This window comes from Rhipicephalus sanguineus, chromosome 5, assembly GCF_013339695.2.
Source record: "Rhipicephalus sanguineus isolate Rsan-2018 chromosome 5, BIME_Rsan_1.4, whole genome shotgun sequence".
Lineage (NCBI taxonomy): Eukaryota > Metazoa > Arthropoda > Arachnida > Ixodida > Ixodidae > Rhipicephalus > Rhipicephalus sanguineus.
Window position 1 is genome coordinate 12,281,229 of NC_051180.1, and position 17,755 is coordinate 12,298,983.

General features: G+C 48.2%; 1 protein-coding gene across 1 annotated transcript in view; it reads right to left on the reverse strand.

The window, feature by feature from the left end:
• Nucleotides 1-227: 227 nt before the first annotated feature.
• LOC119393230 (ATP-binding cassette sub-family G member 1) overlaps nt 228-17,755 on the reverse strand; it is a 34,297-nt gene continuing 16,769 nt past the window's right edge. The window contains exons 8-13 of the mRNA XM_037660139.2: nt 17,553-17,692; nt 10,593-10,694; nt 8,174-8,342; nt 7,431-7,531; nt 4,496-4,651; nt 228-2,218 (exon numbers count right to left, since the gene is read on the reverse strand). Of these exons, the coding sequence (XP_037516067.1) occupies nt 1,874-2,218; nt 4,496-4,651; nt 7,431-7,531; nt 8,174-8,342; nt 10,593-10,694; nt 17,553-17,692 (1,013 nt within the window). The 3' untranslated portion in view covers nt 228-1,873. The remainder of the gene's footprint in view (nt 2,219-4,495; nt 4,652-7,430; nt 7,532-8,173; nt 8,343-10,592; nt 10,695-17,552; nt 17,693-17,755) is intronic.

Below are 17,755 nucleotides of genomic sequence, written 5' to 3' on the forward strand. Positions count from 1 at the left end.
AAAACTTTACGCTTACGCATCACTCAGACAACACCAAAAGGAGATTCTGCGCCGATTCCTTTGTTTTTTTAGTCGCCTGCTCGGGTTTTTAACTCAAAACCAATATCTTCAGTTCCCGTAAACAAATTTTTATCATTTCTTTTTGTGATCAACTCGGCATTCCTTAACACACACGCTGCAGTGCTTTAGGAGCCAGTAAAAAAAGAGCACTGCAGAGCCGCTTTCATCTTTTAATTATGTTTGTCCACACGCGCATGATTTTTTCGTGTAATGTTTGTGGAGGATAAAGGCAAAAAGCTTCAGATGGAGCAGTCAATAATGCTAATTTATTTAATCCTAGGTCGGTGACTGTGCCACGGTCATTAACAAATCACTGTTTGAAGTACTTGTAAGTCGCAGCAGTCGAGGACGATGGGACGCGCCGCTGCTGGATCCGCTCTGTGCGCTCAACTCTGTCATCTTGTCCAGTCGTCGCTGCAGTTTCATAACCCTCTTGGCAACATAACGTTGTTGAGCCTTTTCAGTGGGTATACGCGGCGTCACTCTGCGGTCTCACTGAGTGTCCTATCTGGCAGCATTTTCAGTTCCCTGTTGTGCACTACCGCAGTCTTTGAGGAGCCATGGCGAAAGTTGAACAATTAGAAGAGGCTCAATTGAAGACGCCTCTCCCCTCCTCCCTGCTCCTTCGTGACCGACGTGACATCATCAACGCTCGGGAACACAAGCACAAACCCTTTTCCCCCGGTGACCTACTTTTGCTCACTGACGCCATCACATCGACCTTATCTTTACTCCTCGCCTATAGTTCCTTGGTTATATCTAAAAAGAAATCCTGTCCCGCATGATAATTCGTTGAAAATTGAAGACTTACTTCAAACGAGAAAAACATGTGATGGTTCTCTCCGTGCCCCCGCTTGCATCGATGGCCAGGTATGTTTGGCGTCACGAGAATGAAATAAAATCGGCATGGTTCATCTCTCCGTTGTCGAACCTATGCCCAATCTAGTGATACTGGAGAGTTAGCCTGCCTCTGATTACCTGACATGCTACTTCTAGTGCTTTGTGGTAAATATGAAATACACAGTAGTAACGTAATCATAAAAACACAAACCCGTCAAGTGTAATAGAAGAACCCTGCGTTGTTCTTTCTCATTTACCGTGCTCTGCGATGTCATACTGCTGCTGCCGCTGATGTAAAATTCCCTAGGCTTCAAGTTGTCTGCCGACTTCAACTGCAGCCTCGGTTCTGTACCTTTTCGAACCAGGTAATTACACAGCTCTGCCTCTTCGGATTGACTTCAGAAGGCTGACATATCATTGCACTTGATACCAGAGAACTTTTCCGTGAAATGTGGAGAACGATGAGTTACATGTTTCAATCATTCCTATTTGTCACGCTTCTAGAGACTAAGAGTGCTTTGCTTACGGTGCACGTGAGCCTGTTTGTATAAAACACATTAATTCTCCGGAGGCATCATTCGTGGAAGAAAGTAAACATCGCGCGAAAGACTGTCCTTACCGGCGCGCTGCTTCAATGACTAAGAGAGGTAACACTGTGACGTCACGAGTAGCGAATCCCCTGGAAGGCCAAGCCCCATTCCCAGCGTCCTCTCCACCGCTCCACAAATAACACGGCCGAATGTTGCCGCCGAAAATGCGCCCATAGTTGGCAGCGCTGCAGCTAGCCGATTACATTGACTAGTGTGTCACGGAGTAGCGGCATCACTCATTGATGCCGCAGCATGGGCGGAAAAGTCGCGCTTGTTCTTCCCAGCCCGTAAGAAAACGTAAATACTGGGTAGCCGAAGACGTATACAATCCGTCCAGGGCATGTCCGTATTTGACGGCCAATGCTCACTAAGAGTGCATTCGGTCAATTCTTTCTTGAGAGCCTGAACCTGAGTAGAAAGAATCCTAGGATGCGAATGACAATCTCCATAGCGAGAAGGATAAGGCAGAACTCGTGGATTGTCCTGTCTTCCACTCCGGCGCTTCGGAGAAGCTCGTCAGGGTCGTCGTACACACATATGAAGTCGCTGCACGGAAACTTGGCACGGCCGTAGCCGTAGGCCGAGAGCAGAAGGCCGTTGTAAGCGTGGTTGACGAATGACACCTCCGTGAGCCAGCTCACGTATGGCGTAAGCATCTGGCGAGGCGCGAAAGCACCACAGAACATGAACGCCGGCGATACGATGGGAAATGCCACTGTTGCCGCTGACTGCGGAGAAAAACAAATACAGAAAAACAAGATGAGTACACCTTAGTCCAAAGTTTTGTGTGTAACTTCAAAGGCGTGATTTAGATTCATCCTAAAGATGACAAATCAGTTTTGAGAAAGCCGGCAAGATAAAGCGGAGAAGCAAGGTGTGTTAATTTTCCATTTTGTAAGCTTTACCATAAATGAGGAGGCAGGAAGGTCAACCTGACGCGCATCCGGTTTGCTACCCTACTCTGGGAGAAGGGTATTAAAGGATGAAGAGATAGGAAGATGGAAAGAAGAGAGCATACAAAAACATCGCGTAAGCTTAAACAACGCTGCTGCGTTACACGCACGTTCGTATCTTGACAACTTGATAGCATTGGGCGCAGGATCTCAGGCGTATCACATTCCACTCTAGATATTGACACATGTTTGGCCTCATCATCAATGGCAGTACTAGTCGAGTCATGGTGCCTACTGAAGGCTTGCAAAAGCAATTGGCTTGTAAATATGGTGTGGCTTTTGATGGCATGCAGTTAACCTTGCCATGGTGAGCTCGTGTGTCATTTTTGAAGTTGTGTTGCTTGCGCGGGTGCACAATTTTGGAAATAAATGTGTTTTTACATTAGGTCACAGAGCACTTCAATTCAGTCCCCCGTAATGGTGGTTTAGCAGGTAAGGGAAGGGGTCGAGCTGCTAAGATTGTGGATGCCGGTTCGCTTCCCGGACACGCTTCCCGGACACTTTAAATAACTCCAGGTCGTAAATGTTAACCCAGAATCTCCCCACGACGGCGCTCCTCGCAATCATATCGTGGTTTTAGTAAGTTAAACCCCAGAAAATAAATAATGAATAAATTAACTAACGTTAATCCGGTATGTAGAGTGGGTGAATACAACGAAGGGAATAACGCTGGGAGCTTCAATGCTAAAAATTTTTAGAATAGTTCTCTAAGCGTCAGAATCCCGTGACGTTTCCAATGCAGTATTACGTCGGTAATGCAACAGAGTTTGCTTTAACGGCGCACGATGTAGCCTGCATACTAAGAATTGCTACTAAGAATACTAAGAATAGGAATTATAACTCTTAGAAATTAACCTTCCTCTGCTTCATGCGTAAAAGTTGAGAAAATCGTGTGCACGAGAGACTGCGAGGAAGCAACGCTCACTCTCACATTGGCACCAAACTTCAGGCCTAACCTCAAGCAGCTTTCTTCAGTCACGCTGACCTTCCGTAGCCTATTTTAGCAGAGCTCTGGGAAGCAGAAAGGTAGAGTGGTAAGAACAGTTTCCCCGCTGTGCACTGAAGGCAATAAAGCTGCTAATATACATCACTACATCTGTTCGTGTAACTCTTTCGTGCTCTGAAAGGGAGAGACTAATGAACAGTGTGAAGAAAAGAGGGTTTCCCCACGGATGCTGCGAAGACATTCTATTTCCGGCAGGTGTGCAGGTGATGCGCAAGGAAGTGGCTACTATACTTTTACGTTTTCTGCGAGAGGCAGGTTTAAGCGATGTATGGTGAGCCGTGATACACGGAAAGAGTCGTTCAGGCGAAGCAATTGCCGGTCAGGTCTGCCAGGCAAACCCCGCCTGCGGCAACATCACCACGACCACCACCAACAGTCACAGCTATCTTTTCCTTGTAACTTTAATATGTTTGTTTAACTTACCAACCAGAATATTTGAAACGGAGGTCGGTTTATCTAGCGGGAAAACGGAGCATTCTTCAGTGCATAAATTCGAGGCCCTTTTATACTATAACAGGTTTCACATGTTCCGCCCTGTGACAAGCTTTTAAATGCTGTCGCAGTGCGCTTACAATAATGTAATAAAATATGTGAACTATTCGTGCCCCATCACGGTCAGTAGTTTCCTTGTAACAACATTCCTTGCATATTTTTTCCTCCTTGTCATTTTGTAATAATTTCGAGGAATATTTATTTATTTTTCGTTTGTGGTGGTTCGACAGCAAAAAATTATACGAGGTATCTTACACTATCGTTAAGAGGACTTGAAGGCGAAAGCCTTAGCGTCGATGCCGCTGCCCATTGTGCCGTCACCAAATCGGGCGCTTGCTAACGGCCGTCTGCATACGCGAAGCCTCCTTTTCTTTTCTTTCTTTTTCTCATTACACACGCCGCCACCGCTGCCGCCTACGGGAAAATTTTCCGCCACACGTACAGCGACGCCGTCACGTGACTGAGACGCACCGTTATGCCAGATTTTTCACCTTATGCGCCGTGTATCGGGCTTCCGCACTAATATTTCCACCCACGGAGAGATTAAGACTTACCTGCGCGGTGCAGAGTGCTGACGTTGCGAGCGCAATGGCTTGTGAAACGCCACACAGCTGGATGGTGAATAGTAGCATAGCGGCAAAGCGCCAGAGCTCCTGCGGCTGCGCCGTCGGGTAATAGATGGCACCCATATACAATGTTATGGGAAGAACCTGCAGGCGCCGCACATACAAAGAGGAAAGTCATCCTTGGAAAATTAAGGAAACTGAAACAATCTTTACCAGCGCGTTAGTTCAAGAAAAGGAGTTCACTCGAGGCACACAACTTGGAGTGCACTCATGGGCAGCACTCAGGCAGCGCGGTGGTACCAGGACAAAGAAGGAACGACAGGGCCATACGTCCTAGTTCCTTCCTTCGACAGGACAGGAACGACAGAAGAGCGCATGCCCTGTCGTTTTCATCTGTCCAGGTGTGGCCGTGCTAAATATCAGTTCTGACTAACTCGAGGCAGGTAATGGGCTTCAGAAACTTTCGTGGTCACAGGATTTTTTCACGCTATGCTTATCGTCCCGCCTCTTCATTAACTGCGCAATAGAATATTGCGCAAGTGCTCCTTCTCTTCATTTCTTCAAATTCCTAGTTTCGCCCAAAGTGAGCAGCAGGGAAAGAGATAAATTGTCCGATTCATGGCTAGGATGTTGCTGTTTATTCCTATACATGGAAACTCTATCGTTGTAAGATTTTGGGATCGTGTTGCGTGTAAACGACGGTGAGATGCGCTCTTCACCTGTAGAGGCGACCATGGCGTGCAAATGTTCTCGCGGGTTTTTGGAAGAAGGCGTCGTAAACATATGGGCGGTGCAACGGTTAGAGAAAGAGTGAACTATATTTAATGTCATTAGAACCGAATGACTTAGGCGATCGAATGAGTTCGAAAAACACATTCGCTGTCGAAGTCGAACCGAATGTATAGTCTCTACACCAGAGACTACTTAAAATGTGTCATTTAGTATTCTCAATTCGACACGCATTCGTGCAAACACGCTAATAATGTTGCTTTTTTAAAGGCGTCTGTGATTTTAACGAGCACAGGTCTACGGAAGGCTGTCGCAAAATGGTTTTACTCTCCACCTCAGTGGCGTCTGGCCGCCGGCACTGTCGGCCATAATGTAAACAAACGGACGCCTGTGTGCATGTGTATCTGCAGCGATGGAATGAACTCCACGAGCGCACCGGACCGAGGTGGAGATGTTTGCTCTCATAAGGCTATGAGAAGACAATTGTGCGCAGTTTCGTTGAAAGCTGTTTTCCCGCAAGGACGCGTGCGAGACCGCGTTTTGAAAGCGAACAAACGCGGAACGCTCCGAGTTTCCGTCAAATCTCTTCTTCTGGCTTATGCGCGTTCCTTTCAACGCTAAGTATACAAAGCAACTGAATATTTTACTTGCTGCAGCTTAGCGTCGTCGTTCAGCGGTACTACAGTGCCGAGAATAGCGGTACCGCCATGTTAGCCATTCTATCGGCTGTCGCTACTGGCTAAGCGTCGTCTTGGCTTATGGTGGCCAGATATCCTGCGATATGAAATTTTTATCCGTGTTTATCTAGCGATGCGACTTCCCACATGCCTTTTAAAATAAAGAACTTCGCTTTCATGCCACTCTATATTTACCTTCCTCAACTTTTCCGGCCATTTTTTTTTCTGAATTATCGACATTGATATCATGAACGAATGACATTACTTTTTCCTGTGTAGCACCGCCACGGATCGAATGGCATTCGTTGCGCCGAATGACATTCGAACCTAATGACATTAACACCTCCAGTGTGACAGGGGTATTTAGTATATCTTGCTGAATCATAGGAACACTGAAGCAATAACACTATATACGTACTCCTACGATACAGGCGCCATGTCAGGTTAACGTCTGTGGTTAACGTCTGTGGCTAACAGACGTTAACCTGACATGGCGCCTGTATCTTAGGAGTACGTATATAGTGTTTATTGCTTCAGTGTTTATTGCTTTCTTGTAAAATTAGATAGCCATCACCACAACCACAATTGAGGCTGCACGGACATTACGATTGCATAGGGTGTTTTTCGAAACCAGTTTATAGATCTGGCGTGGCTCTGTGGTAGAATAACTGACTGCCATGCGGAATGGTTGGGTTCAATTCCTGCTGGGATCCTAATTTTTATTCTTTCCATCCGTCGGATCAACGCTGCCGATGTCGGTTTCTGTTAACGCTGTCGCATTTGAATTACCAATGTTTGTTTTCGCCGTTCCTAGGTAGATATAAACTCTCAATCATATGTGGCGCATACCCGTGCACCGCGACCCGTGGTAAACGGGTATGTGCCATACGTGTCGTGAGGAAAGCGCTTGACGACGTATGCGAGAGGATTTTCACGTTAATCCTGTCATAACCTGACAGTCATATTCAATAAATCCGCTTACTCTCCCATGCCAATTTTGGTCTACATCAAGCTAAGAAGGCGATCACGAGAGCGATAGACGTAGACGGCTACATAGATTAGAATTAGATAAGATTAGATAGACAAGATAAGATAGATAGATAGACAAGATTAGATAGATAGATAGATAGATAGATAGATAGATAGATAGATAGATAGATAGATAGATAGATAGATAGATAGATAGATAGATAGATAGATAGATAGATAGATAGATAGATAGATAGATAGATAGATAGATAGATAGATAGATAGATAGATAGACTAATTCCAGGTGGAAGATTCGTACTCAGCATCTGGGTGGAATAACGCGACGAAAGCGATATCGTCTATGGGCAAGAACGTATTGGGGGTTATATAAACTATATATACACTCAAAATATAGATTAGTTTGGTAGTTCTGCAGTGAATGAGACTGCAAGTGTAGCCCAAGTGTCAGAGTGTGCTTTCTTATTGCATGGTAGAAGTGGGTAACAAAATAAATATGAGCGAGACTATGCAGAACAGTTCTGACTCACTAGAAACGGCAGTTCTGCAATGTAGTACGCCAGGCAGTACGCTTTGAGACCGTACCAACAATTTCGCTGCTCCCTGACTAATACAGACACCTCCACTGGAACTGTAAAGAAAAGAAGAAAATGTACAGTATAGCATTGGATAGAGCATTAATAGAAGAGCGTAAATGGAGCTATTTTAGCTATTTATGCTTAATGATATTTGATGTCAATTGATAACAGGAGCAGTGCACTGGGCATACCCCCTCGCCCCCCCCCCCCCTTTCTTTATCAGCACAAAGCAATGGCATATGAATGTTTTGACCTACTACCACTTTAGTATTACCCTCTCTCTCTCCTTTATCACTGAATAAGCCAGCTACCAAATAAAAAGCTTTTCAGATGTGCTTATTCATACTGTTCCGTTTTTATTGATGAATGAATGCACTATACCGCCCGGCACCTGCTTCAAACACAGACATCGACTTGTGTACAACTCTCACGCATGCAGACAAATCACGTTCGAGGAGGTGTCTACAATTGTACCAACCCATTGGCACAGATCTACCTGCACACTAGGACCTGTTCGACAAGTAAACAGGACGCTCAGCGCTCGAAGACTACCTCCTTTGCTATCACTCCTAAGGAGGGCAATCCCTGACTGTCATATGGATAATGTTTTAGGTTGACACCGGCTGTGACGCGGCGCTAATCAGAGAATGTCATTGATTCAAGGTGTTGCGCCTTATGTGATGATGTATACGCACACACAACCGTCGAAGGGAACACGGTCTGGACGACGCAAATGCAGACCACGACGAAGTAGAGCTTGACGCTGTGCACCACCGTGGTGGCGCGGCTGCCCGTGTCATAGAAAAGGATGATGGACATCGCCGCAAACGCTGCGTACACCACAACTCGCAGCACGGTCGCCACCTACGGGAACATAGTTGGGGCATTATCAGGGTGACATATTTATAACAGAAATGTACCGCGATCGCGCGGTTTAGTGTATAATGGCGGTACCACGGTATACCGTGGCCATGTCACGCGTACCGCCATGTTATACCGACGCCCACACGTGTATTAGATCTTCCAGACAAAGCCAAACTTGTTTAGCATCTAAAACTATAGATGGCACGCCTACGTGCGACTATTTCGGGATGGAAGCGACCATCGAACACATACTGTACGTTTGCGCTCGTTATGACACCCAACGATACCCGCTTAGAATAGCCGTAAACCGACTGCACCGCGGAGGCCATTTTCAGAAATCGAAACTTTTGGGCCATGCCGATGTGCGTCGATGGCGCAGACGACAATTAAGGCGTTTGCTAGTGGGCCTAAGTCCACGGGTTTCTGCAAGCGCCCGGATACTTGATGTGCTCCTCCGATTGAGCGCGCGATTACTGGTCTCTCTCTGTCTCTTTTCAACCCTGTACCCCTTTCCCACGGTGCAGGGTAGCAAGCGGATGGTTAACCTCTGTGCATTTCTTCGCTCTCGCTCATCGATGTCACTCTATGTGCTATGCGGTACTTGCACTGGCTAATATCCTGCATTTTCCTTTCTTTCCCCTCCTTCAAATGTTGTTCCCTAAAGGTCGACATTTAAACGCCTCTTTTAGACGCGCAACCTTGACGGCCAAGTTGACGGCGGTGCTATAACACGCTAGTTATAGCGACATTAAAAACCTGATAAAGTGATAACGCTTTATCCCATCAACAGTTGGACATCTCTTATTGCGTTTTCTAACGTCGTACGTTAACCGCCCCTTTATAATATCGTTTTGGTAGATTCAACGGGACATCAAAACATAGGTTAGTCTTCACAGAAAACGTTTTCCTTCGAGATATTTACAAGCGTCCTCCTAGTGAGACGTACACATTATGCGAATACGCATGTGTTGTGTTTCCATTAGTGCCCAAAGAAAAAGAACCAGGACAAGTATTCTATGTCTGCAATTAAAAATATATATTACAGATTAGTCGTACAAGAGCGATCGCAATATCATGAAGGGTCAGATATAAGATCACGGTGCATTAAAAGTGTGGCAACACAGAAAACTGTATGATCTCAATAATATTAAACGGAAAAAGATGTCACTGGCCCTAACGTAGCATAAAGCTACAAATGGGTTTCTTAGAAAGCTTCACCGTGAAGAAAATTCGTCCAGGTCCGGAGATAGAACAGAGTACTCAGAAAGTGTTGGACTATTCAAAGCCCGACACTGAACATTGCAAATAAATTCTAGGGAAACCCGCAGAACCAGAAGCTTTCTGATGAAAAATCCGAAAGAATTTCCCTTGTACCTTCGGTCTATACATATCGGTGGACGGCAATATTTCCCCTGCACCGCTAATATTTGCTTCTACCTATAAAGCGGTGCTAGTCAGAGAAGCAGGAACAGCTCGTACAAGTCAAAATTATGTTGTGACTCCGTTTGTTCGTTATCTTATCCCCCCCCCCCCTTTGTGATAGTTGAGTAGTTTCAAGACTAGGCCTACACGAGATCTTTACCGCATGTGAGATTCAGTGGGGTGCTGCAATGTTATAGCGAGTGGCGCCAATGTAACGTGAGTAAAGCCTATACTGAAACAGAGGAAGGGAAAGGTAGGGGGGGGGGGGTCACTATGCCATAGTCCAGAAATCTCGAACTCACCTCAGCTAGCGGGCCGCAGTGACGGAATTTAATCCCGCAAGGGCCGGGACAGCGAAGAAGGCTTATGCGGGTGGGCGGTGCGGGGGAGATGGATTGAAGAAAAGGTCAGCTAACGATGCTATCTGAAAGAAGCTAGGCCTTTCCCATATCTCATATATGGGTAAATTGTGAAGGACTTTTGGCGTCAGAGGATTCGAACAACATATCGATACCGATCTGCAGAATGACTAAAATCTGGACGCCGATTCTGTAACATAGAGATTTTGTTCTACCGCATGGGGTGCCTCACAAAGAAGACGTTTGAGACCAGTCACGCTTGCGCAGCACACCCGAAAAAAGCGTTATTCATCGCAATAGGTGAGAAAATAATGCGTGTGCCATTTAGCAAATCGAATAATTCAGTCACAAAGTCGTAAAAAATGTGGGACGAAGACAGTCATGTGCGGGTGCAGGCCGCTAGAGCGAAAGGTCCGCGGGCCGCGTGTTTGCAACCCCTGCTATAGTCGCAAAGCTTCCAAATACACACCTTATTTCGGATGATGGACAACCAGCATCTCCTCAGCAATGTCCGGAACTGCTGGAGCTGGCTGACTTTAAACGAGTACATACGGTACTGCTCTGATCTTTCCTGAGGGAAAAAGCGCAGTGGAAACAGCTTAGAAGGAACTGCATATGCAACATGTAAACATACTTTCGTAATGCACATTAGTGTCCCCTACTTAACAACACTTCACTAGAAATATTTTATCCCATTACGCTTTTGCTCCCCTTGAGTAAGACGCATTTGCTAGAATAAGCAAGTATATGACACTCTCGGCGGATTTTTGCCGTCGCCGTTATGTCCCGGATATGTATATGTAGGTACATATGTAAAAAGGCACAAAGAAAAATAAGCATATGACAAAAATTCCGAAGCATCCGACCGGGTATTCGAACCAGCGACACCTCGCTCCCCAGCGCGCTGCGTTAGACAGCTCAACCACAAGCCATGCATGCATCGTCGAAAACACGGTGAGCTATTTATATACACCAATTACCGCTGGTGGTAGCAGATCTCGGAGGAGCTTGAGTGTGTTTTCTATCACGCAACGCTCCTACATTCAGTTTAAAACTGCCCTTGAGACGCGCACGACGAAGTGGCTCCTTTCTGTACCCACTCGTGATGTGAAACAAAAAAAAAAAAGCTTCTCGGCTCTTCTGCGCCGTTGAGCAGCATTTGCGCTCTCCTTCTCCATGGCGTTACCCACCTGCAAACGCTAGGGTGCCTTGATGCGCGCTTTGTTGCGCGTTTAGGGGGGCGCACACATCGAGGCACACTAGCAAACGCCAGTAAGAGGCGCTATCAAGCGGCACCAGCGCACTGTCAGACGGCGACTGCACAGCGAAGGCGAATACACCATCTCCCGCTAAAGGGGACCATGAGTAGATGCGAAGCCGGAGCACTTGCACGATCGCGTTCCGTTGGGGTTCGTTGGGCATGCTACCGAGCTCGCGTCGTGGAACGCGAAGAGCGACGCTACGCGCGTCGTATGTTCCATCTAGCCTGGCCGTTAATTCTCACAGGGCGAGCGGGGAACGCGGTTGACAGGCGGGCGAGAGGGGGCAGCGTAGGAGAGGAGAGAGAAGGGGAGGGCAGAGCAGCAGCGGCGCGGAGTTGCGCAGAGCAGCAGCGGCGAGTCGCGCGCGCATGCGCAGCACGGCTCATGATGACCCCCGCCAAACCTGCTCTGGCTAAGCAAGTGTAGCTAACGCTACAAGAAGAAAACACCACCGGGCACACCTAGAGTCACTGTATATGCTACCTTTAGGTAGCAGAGTAGCGCATAGGTCCGGCTAGCAACCACAGCTATGCGGTGAAGTCGCACTTCGTTTTTGCAGAAGACATGCCTACCGTGTCGCCGATTAACCTGTCTGGCGTGTCGAAGACCGGCGATAAACATTGGCTGTCGATGGCTAGTGTTAATTCAGTTCGCTGCAGCGGAGGCGTCGAGAAATAAAAAAATTGGCCCAAGCGGCAGCTTCTCCGCAATGCATGGTTGCTAGCGGCGTTGGAAGACAGATGCGCAACTCTGCTACCTAAAGGTAGCATATAGACGATTTTCCGCAGCTGGTTTAATTAAATCAAACTAGATGGCGCCACTGGCGCCACCGCACCGTGGCCGTCCCCCTACCGTGGCCGTCTCCATGGCCATCCCCCTGCCGTGGCCTTTAGCAGCGCTGCTCAATATGTCTCCATCCGCGTCGCGTCGTCTGCTCGGCGTTCCCATAGCGTCTGCGCGCACACGAGTAAAAGCGAGCAGATGGCGCAGACGGCAGAGCCGGAAAATTAAACATGGCGGCACCTGTGGATGTAGTTTCCTTCCGCCTCGAATTTATCACGTCGTCGTCCTGCGCTGTGTGGCCCGGAAGTTCAAAACCTACGCATTTATTTGCTTTATATTCGCATCCTGAAGCTTCGAGAGCGATGTACTCATCGGTATTTTGCAGTATTTCCAAGATTCATTCTCATATTGTCCGAGACAAGGCTTAGCAAGCATGGCTAAATAAACACAGCTGATCGCAATAATAAAGACAAAGCATACCTGAAGTTTCTTCTCCAGCGTGAGCTGACACAAAGCGATGACCGATTTTGCCATTTATTTATTGCTGTGAGGACAGTGGGCGAGTAGCAAGCGCGAGTTCGGATCGAAGCGGGGTGTCGTGTCTGCATGGGTGCTGCCATGTTGGCTTGTAACCCCAGCTACTGGCGGTTGCTAATACAACAAATAAAGACATACACCATAAATACGACGCAGAATAAACATATCCCTTATCGTTGTGGCGTGGTGCGTACCAAACAACCGCAAATGTCTCAACGTTTTCAACTCTGAGGCGATTACATGTAGAACTATGTTTTGCTGCGCAAGCATGTGACTTGCTTACACCCTGCAGCAACCAGCTTGTGTAGTACGGCCACGGCCGCTTCGCTGGCCCAATGCGTTGGCTGGGGCAAGTGGCTGGGGGAAGGCCAGTTACGATCACGTGATCAAACATGGCAGCGCCCGTGCGCCGCTGCGGAAAATCGTCTATACAGTAACTCTAGGCACACTAGAGTTAGCCCCGCCACGGTGGTCTAGTGGTTATGGCGCTCGACTGCTGACCCGAAGGTCGCGGGATCGAATCCCGGCCGCGGCTGCTGCATTTTCGATGGAGGCGAAAATGTCTGAGGCCCGTGTACTTAGCTTTAGGTGCACGTTAAAGAACCCCAGGTGGTCGAAATTTCCGGAGGCCTCCACTACGGCGTCTCTCATAATCATATCGTGGTTTTGGGACGTTAAACCCCAGATATTATTATTACACCTAGAGTTACTGTATATGCTACCCTTGGGTAGCAGAGTTGCGCATAGGTCTGGCTAGCAACCATGGCTATGTCGCGAAGACTCACTCCGTTTTTGCAGGCGACGTGCCTACCAGGTCACCGGTCGACATGTTTGGCGTGTCGAAGACCGGTGATTTACTTTAATGTGAATGACTAGTATCAATTCAGTTCGCAGCAGCGGCGCCATCGAGAAATACAAAACTTGGCCCCAGCGTCAGCTTCTCCGCAACGCATGGTTGCTAGCGGCGTTTGGAAGACAGATGCGCAACTCTGCTACCTAAAGGTAGCGTATGCAGTAACTCTAGGCACACCTAGAGTTACTGTATATGCTACCTTTAGGCTAAAGGTAGCATATACAGTGACTCTAGGCACACCTTGCGTCAGACGCCCCCATGTGGTAGGACGCAGAGGGCTCACTCCACGCGCCGCAGTTTGAAAGAAAAAGAAATATCTAACAGCGTCTGATTCTCCATTGTCGACACTTGCAGCGCGTTGCTCAAGCACAAAGATGTAACAACTGTGACAGCTGTTAGTACGCACTTGTCCTGAGTATAACTGAGCGTTCTTTTCGGGCGTCCATCTTTGTGCTTCAGCGGCGCGCTGCAAGGGGGCGATCGAAGATCTGTTCGTTCCGCTTGTTCGTTCTCCTGGGGAAGAACAAGCGCGCTGATTGGCTGAAGCGGGAGATGCCACTCAAGGCCGGGGGGTGTCGCCATTTCTTTTTTATTGCGATAGCAATTATATGGACAGTCTCGGCTGGATTTTGCCGTCGCCGTCGCCGTCATGCACCGTATATGTATAAGTATGTATATATATATAAAAGCCCCAAAGAAAAATAATTCAGAAAAATGCTTCCGAAGCGCGGAATCGAACCAGGGACCTCTTGTTCCGCAGCGAGTGGCGCTATCCACTACGCCACGAAACGCAGATCCTCCACGTAGCTAACGGCGAGCGTTATATACATACCCTTTACCGCTCGACGGACTCACAGACGGCAGGCGATAATAAGCTTTCTTCATTACCAGCGAGATGGCGCTAGCAGCGCGACGGGCGCATTTAAAAGTCGTCGTCGAGCTCGCTCGCTTCTTATATTTGCGCAGCGAGATCATTGCCCTTCCGTTGTCTGCTCGCGCGGTTTTCTCGCGGTGGGGGGAAGAGGAATGTTTCACGCTCTCACCGTGATGTCCGCGCTCATGTTACCGAGCGTACGAAAGTCACTCGAGCTGAAGGGACGCCGCTAAACGAACAAACAGAAGATGAGCGCGAACTATCAAGTGTCACAGCTCGACAGTTGAAGCACGCTAGTTTCCTTCGCTGCTTCGGCCGCCTTTGCAACAGGAACGCTGTTCAAACTGAGAGTATCCATTGGCGAGCCTCACTTCGTATAGCATTAATTTCTTGCTATCGCATTCATTGCTTCGCCCTTGCGGCGAAACTGTGACTTTTTTTTTTGCTTGATATTTTCTTTTTTGGTGACGTCACATCGCGTCATAACGAGTAGGGTGATCGGAGGTCTCTGTTCTGCGCCGTTCGTTCTGCACCCACAAGTTCTGGCGGCGCACGCGATTAGCCGAAGCCGGAAAAAACCACGTCTTTGAGGGGCGTAGCCATTTTTCTTTTTGCTTGATCTTTTATTTTTTGGTGACGTCATACAGCGTCATAATGAGCATGTCGTCACAAACGAACGGATCGCGAGGCCGTTCGCACGCATTCTCTCGAGCGAACAAACGGCTTCGCACGGAATGATGCGGCGGTTGCGGCTGCCGCAACAGCTGATTTTCAGAAAATGGCGCTTGCGACGTGCGCTTCTCTTGCGGTTGGAGGTGCGAGATGCGTTTGAAGCCCTGAGCGAGTGCGGCGTCGCTTTCGGTTCTCCAAACGAACAGTGCGAACGAAATGAACGGGCCTGCCACTGGGCTGTGGTCTTAGGCGCAGGGACTTCTTAGTTCAAAAGCGTTACCAGCTCTTGCCACGTGTCGTCCCGGTGCTCACTCGTGAACGACGGCCCCAGCGGGCGCGACGGCGTAGCTATCTGTGGGTGCTCTTTTATAAAAGCCAGCAGAAGCTCCCTTTGACGATCCGACACCCGAGAGCCAAGGCAGACATTGCGGTGGGACGACATTTTGAAAAACTGCGCCACCCGCTACTTTTTTTTTTTTTTTCGCGTGCGCGACTTAACATAGCAAGCACGTTAGAAAAACTAACACCAATAAATATCATCACTCAAAGCTATTGCTGTTTCAGAAACTGCTTGAGCTTGAAAAGAAAAACAATATCTTTTCGTACAACAACTGTATATATATGAAGGCGAGAAACACTTCGTTTTGAAATATTCGGTCCCTTTGGCGAGGACAAACGATGCGCGTCTACTTCCGGAAAGCTCGCCGCTCACCGCTTGACGATTGGCTGTCGTCTTCCTCTCGGCGGAAGAGAGCTGCGGACCGCCCCCTTTTGTGACGTAACACCACCAGAACGAACGCGGAACGAACAGAGATCTCCGATCCCTCCGCAAGTATCGAGCTGCTCGTAGTTCTTCGTGTGACATTCCAATTTCTTGCTATCGCATTCAGTGCTTCGCCCTTGCGGCGAAACTGACTTTTATTCTTTCCTGTTTCTTTTTTTCTTTTTTTTGCTTTTGTGACCTTCTTCCATATCAATATCATGATGATGGGATAGCCGGTTCTAACGTAGACTATCTTCCCATGTTTTGCACGTATAAATGGGTGGGGGGGCGGGGTGAGATCACGTGAGATAAAACGTGCTGCGCAGGATAGGCGCTTGTGCAGTCGCATGGGCGGCGGCGAGAAAGTGCGCAGTGTGCCCGTATGTGTGCTACTGCATCAAAAGGAATTTTAACGCTGGCGTCGTTCTAATACATGGGCGGTTGCATTTTGGTTGGTTGGTAACAGCTTTATTGATAGTCCTGCAGAGCTTTCGCCGACCGGGCCTTAGGTCTCCACGTGGGGACGACGAGGCCTTGCCTCACCGCCGCCTCGCGGGCCTGCTGGACAGCCCAAAGTTGGTCGCCGAGGCTGGGGCTGCGCAAGGCAGCGGCCCACCGCGGCGGAAGGGTTCCGGAGTTAGCACCTAGCGGGTTTTTGTAACAGTCCCAGAGCATGTGAGTTAATGTGGCGACCTCAGTGTGGCAGACCTTGCATATATTTGTCGGGTATGTATTGGCCGTTAAAATATTTTGGCCATGCCCTAGATCACACGAATGAAGTGAAAACTGCGGCGCTGTTATATGCACGCTCTAGCATTAGTTGATACTAAGAAATAAATTTCTCGTCACGCTTCCAGCCACTACGAATCATTAAAGAGCCGCAGCGAAGCGAGGTGTGAAACGCGATGGAGTGCTGCGTTCACTGGAAGGCAGATTAGATCAGTGAAAAGGGCTAACCAGGACAGAGGCCTCTCTGCTACATTGCATCCGCGATGGGTCAGCGCGTACACCAGCATGGCTCTGCAAGGTCAGACTTGCCGCGACGCCATTGTGTCCTACTTGAAAGACATGTATGGTGATATTGAACATTATTTCCTTCAGTGCAGGGAACTTGATAAAGCTCGACAACGCTTCTTTGAAGCACTCCAATGTTTATAGTCTCGCCACATGACACAGTGAACGATGTGGTGTTTCCGCGTGGTCACTGGACATTCCGGAAGGAGGTGTTGCGACTACTGTTTAAACGTTACGTTTAAACGTTTTTAATACGTTACCGACCTCACACGTGACCGGTGATGAGTGACACTTACATTGGGGTGTGGTATTTTTTTAAATTTTACCCTCAGAGTACACACTACATTACAGAGGGGAGAACTATTGGCTATATATGGGGGCCCGTACGGGACCGTATGAAGGATATCTCATAGACCACCGGCACGTGCATTGTTGCATTGCGCTGCGCCCGCCTTCTTTGTAGTCTGCCCGCGCTTCGCTTTGAAGAAAAAAAAAGATCGTGTCTTCAAAACAACCTGAAAGGAGAAAACCGGGCGGGGCAATTGCCTGTGAATCTCGCAAGGTAGGTCCGCCTGCAACCTACAACATCCTCCTCCATATGCGTGTGTAAAACTTAGTGCAACTGTCGGATGTATGCTTATTGCTACTACGCATGTCATTAAATGACTCACCTCCTCCGTCATGACTTTCCCACCGTAAATAGTGGTGTGGCTGTAATCGAAGCCCTGCTCGGCGCAAGGAAGGGGAATCCGAAACTCGGTGCTTAGTCTGTCGCAGTGGTCGCTGTGCTCGTCCGAAGCTAGCTCGGACACTGCACAAAAGCAAAAAAAGAAAAGACAGGCATATTGTCGGTTGAATTCGTGGAGTGGCTGCA